This window comes from Eptatretus burgeri, chromosome 4, assembly GCF_056783735.1.
Source record: "Eptatretus burgeri isolate ZD-2024b chromosome 4, Ebu_testis_v1, whole genome shotgun sequence".
Lineage (NCBI taxonomy): Eukaryota > Metazoa > Chordata > Myxini > Myxiniformes > Myxinidae > Eptatretus > Eptatretus burgeri.
In genome coordinates this window covers 127,681,106-127,687,105 of record NC_140964.1, presented here as the reverse complement: position 1 = coordinate 127,687,105, position 6,000 = coordinate 127,681,106, and the positions used below count along the sequence as shown (strand labels likewise).

The window sequence follows — 6,000 nt, the reverse complement described above, 5'->3', positions numbered from 1 at the left end:
ACCGTACCCAGTTGCTCCCTCCCTGTACCTTATAATTAGCAAAATGCAAATTTGGGAGCTCTGATGATTTGAATGTACGTACATGGTTTCTGCACTTCAGAACTCATTTTGTGCAGGATTTCTGAGAAAAGCTCCGTTCAGCAGATAATAAATGTTGGAAGTGTGACCACCTTGCATTTGCATTTTCGGTAGCCATTGTGGATGCTCCTGACGATAAACACTTTGAAACTTATGAATTACAATGCAGTGTTTGCTTTGTTTCGAGCAGACGTAGCGGAAACTCCAGGTGACGTCACAAGAATTTCTTTTCTTCTTTACTAGCTTGTCCCCGTGCTTCGGGAGATGGGGATTTGCAATCGCTTCTGTCTGTCTGTCTAGCTCGAGGCCATAACTTCTTTCACGATTTGTGTTTTTGTTGTTATATCATCTGGATGATTGTCGGCAATCGCCGAACACTGTAAGATGGCACGATTGATATCTGTCCCCTTTAAAGCAAGCACAACATCAGCTTTACTGAAATAAACTGACCCTGGCCATATCCCATAATTCCTTCCAGCAAAGTGTGATGTAATTCGTTTGAGGCCATTGACATTGTGATTGATGTTCGTTTAACTATTCGATACATCCGTGTGGTTTGACAGCCATAATGATGCTTACCTTGGGATTTGTGTTCACATGATCTTTCATTTGATGCATAATGTGTCAGTTTGTTTCTCTTGTCCTGAGAATTTACGTTTTGTCCTCTCATCCCCAAGGCCTTCAGCAGAGCACATCGTATCGGCCAGGAAAACAAGGTGATGATCTACCGTTTTGTGACGCGTGCCTCTGTGGAAGAGCGCATTACACAGGTGGCCAAGAAGAAGATGATGCTCACCCACTTGGTAGTGCGTCCTGGCTTGGGTTCCACCAAGACTGGCTCGATGTCCAAGCAGGAACTTGATGATATCCTCAAGTTTGGCACTGAGGAACTCTTCAAGGATGATCCTGAAGGTGATATATATATATATATATATTTTGTTGTTGTTGTTGTTGTTGTTGTTGGCTTTTGTGAAGCTCTTGTTTATATTCCCAACTCCTTTTTGGGTGTTTCAATATATATCACCTGATATCCTCCTCTTTACACTATCTTTAGCGGACATGGCCAACGACGAGAGCAGTGTGATTCATTATGATGACAAAGCCATTGATCGGCTCTTAGACCGTGATCGGGATGCCACGGATGACGTGGAACTTCAGAACATGAACGAGTACCTGAGCTCTTTCAAAGTTGCACAATATGTTGTGCGTGAAGAGGAGGAGGAGGTGAGCAAATGTGGGGGTGGAGGGGAGTAGTGGTGGGTAGCTGTATTGTCCATACTACTATAAGGAGCATAGCAGGGAACCCTTGACAAGTTAATGTTTTCATGACTGGAAGTCGACCCTGCACATGTTGCTACTCTTCTCGAAGGACACTGTTGGTCCATGAGCCAGACATCAAAAATGAAGTGTTGACTACCAAATTGAGGGACTAAAAGCCACTATGCTTTTCAGTTACCTTGATGTCTGTAGAGTATGGAATCTTGTGATGGACGCTTCTCATACCCAGCTAAATGGTATTTTGGCAGCCATTTTCACTTTTCAATGACCTTGATATATGTCAGTAAATTGGCCATATCTCCGCAATGGCTTAACATAAACACATGCTGTCACATTCATATGATTCAGTATAAAATTCTGCATCTTTTGGTGTGTATTTTGTTCAGTAATGTTAATTACTTTTTTATTTATGAACACAAATGTTGTGAAAAAGTCACCTTTTTTTTAAAAATCATTTTTTCCACATTTTTTCACCTATAATCACCATATATATCAAAGTTGACTTATTTCAGGGTATTTATGCATGACTTGGTTATTAAACATTAATATTAGTGATATAGAGTCCTAATTATACCATTGTTTCACTTTATACAACTAAGAATTGAATCAAATATAACGGCCAATTGCAGTGTTAGTCATTACGTTTGTTCAATAATATCAGTGTAATTTCTGTTCAAGATGCTCACATAAGATGTAACTTATCTAGGTAAACATTTCTTACTTCTTTTTGGATATGTTCACAGGGTCAATGATGATACCTTTACATTTTCCCCTGCTAAACAGGTCTATATAAAAATATGAACACGCTATAACTTTTGCAGTATCAGCTGTTTTATATTTTGATTATGTTTCACCACATATTGTACATCTGAATAACATGATACAGACTGTATCATTGTTCATAGAAAGTAAGAATAATTCTAACTGATTTTTATCAGTTATTTTCTTGCATGAAGTTAGTTTATTATATGAATGCTAAACAGCATATTGCCAGAATAGAAAGTACATGTATATGAGATTGCTATTAATCATCGTCTTCACTGTCACACATATCTGCTGCATCCTGGTAGTGGTCATCACTGTCTTCATCAACCATGTAAGCACATTCCATAAGCTTACATGCTGCTGTACACTTGATTCCATTCAACATGCATGTGCATTCTTATGGTCGGCATGCACGAGTGCATCTGCATGAAATTAGGTCTATGACCATTTCAGGTGCTGGTGAAGTGGTCATCCAGTTGATCATGAGAGATCCGTCCTGACATTTGGCCCAACCTGGATATTTCCAAGCCACTTCTGTTGCTTTGGCATATAGAGCTTGATCCATTACTACTGCTATGTTTTGGAGATGAAGCGACTTTTTGATATTTTGTTACTGATACATAATTTCTTGAACAGTTGCCATTTCTGCAGCTGGGGCATTTATAGTTGGTAGGTAGCCCACAGTGTCTTGTGAAATTAAAATATCTCTTCTGGTTTGTATATTAAATCCAGTCCATGAAGCGATCGTCTGATTGTCGGTCTCTTGTTCCCGTGCTATCATCCAAAGGTGATTCTTTTGTGAAGCTGTCAATGCTGCATTATTTTCAGGAAGTTCAGTCACTGGTAGTGATGGTGGTCTTTCTCGTTTTCCAGAGATATAATGAGGAAGCTGTCTCTCATTTGGATAGATTGATCTCCTTTTGTCTTTCTTGTTTACTGTCATAACTGCTTTTTGTGGTGACATGATGATGATGATGTTGGCTGAATGATTATGCCATTCACACGATGAGAAGTTCCAGCTCCACTCAGTACTTCCTCCTGTCTATCTATGTTGTCAAATGACAGTACAGTTGGGATGAAATAATGTATATTGGAAGGAAGAGGGAAATGATCATCTTCTGCACTCTTTAGCATTTCAATACATCGTGCAGTTTCAATCTCCTCTAAGGTGGAGTAAGAAGATGCATGTCCCAGCCGGTTCATGAATTTCATCAGTTCCACATTTCCTGTCAGAGTCTTTATAACCCATGGAATCAAAATATGCTTTGAGGTGATTACTTTGCCTGCTGATACAGCTGTGACAATGTCTTGGGCAATGGACCATGAAAGCCTCTCACTCTGGGAGGATGCTGCATTCTTACCATTAAGTAAGAGATTCAGGAACTGCACAAGACAATCAGGGAAGGATATGCATGTGATATTAAGTTCCCGAGGGTCAGGGAGCCAAGGCTGCTCTTTGATTCCACATTTTACTTGTTCACGTAAAAGCTGAGCTACTTGAGTTATCATAGATTTTAGATCTTGCTGCTTCACAAGAATGTCATATTCTTCCTTTAATTGAACATAGTCAACTGCAATGGAGTCTACTATCAAGTTGTCTGGCCTTGTATATAATCTGCGGGCAACTGTGAAGAAATGCAAAGAATCTCCAAACTCTGCATAGAGATTGTGTTGCATGTGATTTTTGGTTGCCTCTGTAACTTCAAACCCATTACTTTCCATGAAGCATACAACTTTGGCAGTGAGATCAGACAGTGCAAACAATACAAGGGTTTGAGAAGGCATCGGTACGGATATATTCACACACCTTGTTGAATGCAGCCCTCTCCTGTTTTTGGTAAGGATTGTCTGCACCACTGCATTCAGAAGAGATTCTTTCAGTTTGTCCCCTCGTATAATTCTTGTAACATGTTTTGTGATAATGTGCTTCAGCAGCAACAATATCTCGAGCAGTAATAGATAAAATTCTGTCATCCTGAAGTTCAGTTGCAATATCACGAATGGTTTTGTCAGCCCTTGGCTCAACTGCTGGCTTCAATGGTTCCCGGCTATTAGTTCCTTTAATGTATTTGCTCTTGCTTTGGCAAAAGATGCATATCGTATCTAGTCCTTGTTGAATGCCTGGTCCTTAAAGAGTCTTGTTCATTTATGTACTCTTGTTTCTTCACAATTAAAAGTTTATTTTTATGGGGGAAATTGGATCTGCAATCCCTGTGATATTTAATATTAGAAAAGTTGATTTCACTGTTTTCAGCAGTATGGATAATTGGCTGAAAATGTTGAATCTCAGCAGCTTGGCACAGGGTTTTCCATGATTCTTCATCTCTGGGGGATGATAAATCATAAAGTGGAGATTTTCCCCCACATATAATGCATGTACCGCTCTCTCTCTTCAAACGTTTCGGCTCAACTTCATCTTCTGCCCTGCTGATATGGTAAGTGGCAACAGGTTTCTGAAATATTAAAAATAAATCAGTTCCAGAAGCTGCAATGTTTTATCAACAATGCTATGTTATTTTAGAGGGCCTTGCAGGGGTTTTAGCTTGGATCCCAAATATTTAAAAAAACAGGACACATATGACAATATTTGGACGAAACAGCAGTTTTTACAATGATAATGAAATGTATTTTGTTGTTTATATCTGGTAATATCATAAATAGCACAAATCATGTGGCCTGTATATACATGTATTTCTGTAAATTTAGTACACGGTTTTATTTACTTAACTCATGGTTGGCACTTTTGGCTCCCAACAATAGTGTACTAAAGGGATTGTACTGTGTAATACTTACATTTCAGTTGTTAGCTCATCTTGAAACATCTCACACACCCCATTTGGCTGCATCACTTCTGTGACCTAAATTCTGTAAGTTGGTTACATGCTGTCATCATTTCTATTTTTAGCACAGCTCCACTGAGGGACTATCTCAAAGGTTTCAGTGATGAGGGGACCAGATCAAATATAATTATATTTTGATTACTTCAATACATTTATCTATGAATTAAATGTGAAAGCAGCCTAATCCATGGGTTAACATATTGAAAATAAAATTGACCCTATAAAACTGTTAAGAAAAGTATTAAAAATGCAAAATAATATGAAAAAATAATTGGTCAGGTCAGGTATGGGAGCATGTGCCAGAACAGCGCGTCGCTGCGTCCACTTTCCGCCGGTACTCCAGGGGCCTCCGTCTGGCCATCCCCCAGGCAGATGCCAGGCCCATCCCCATCTCCTTGAGATGATGGTCAACCTGCTGCAACCACGAGGCACGTGGTCGGCCCACTGGCCTCCTCCACTCATGAGACTCCCTCGCTGAGAGAATCTGGTGAGCAGGATCAGCGTCAGGAAAACGAGCCACATGTCCATACAGCCGCAACTGACGCTCACGGACTATGCAGGTAACAAATCTCATCCGAGTCTCTCTCAGCAACCGCTCGTTGGACACAAAATCCGACCAGCGATAGCCAAGGATTCTCCGAAGAGACCTGGTACCAAAGGAATTAAGTCTCCATCTCAGATCCTTGGTCAGAGTCCAAGTCTCGCATCCATAGAGCAAGACTGGAAGTACCAAGGACCTGAAGACTCGGACTTCCGTCCTCCCGCACAGGTACCAGCAGTGCCACACCCCATGATCCAGTGAATCCATGACTTCCCAGGCCCGACCCAGATGTCTATTGACCTCTGACTCACAGCCAGCAGAGACATGAATATCACTGCCAAGGTAAGTGAATCTCTCCACGACCTCAACATCCTCACCACAAACAGGCAGAGACAGGACAGCAGCATCCAAGATGTCACCTAAAGCCTGGATCTTTATTAGTTTTGACCCAAGGAACCCGTAATCCCAGCGGCTCCGACTCCTCATTCAGCACTTCGA

At 40.8% G+C, this 6,000-nt stretch overlaps 1 protein-coding gene across 9 annotated transcripts in view; it reads left to right on the top strand.

The window, feature by feature from the left end:
* LOC147029071 (ATP-dependent chromatin remodeler CHD5-like) overlaps positions 1-6,000 on the top strand; it is a 77,358-nt gene that overhangs the window by 37,233 nt on the left and 34,125 nt on the right. For all 9 annotated transcript variants that reach the window (XM_085880008.1, XM_085880007.1, XM_085880013.1 and 6 more), the window contains exons 23-24: positions 756-990; positions 1,133-1,302. In XM_085880008.1, coding sequence (XP_085736134.1) covers positions 756-990; positions 1,133-1,302 — 405 coding nt within the window. The remainder of the gene's footprint in view (positions 1-755; positions 991-1,132; positions 1,303-6,000) is intronic.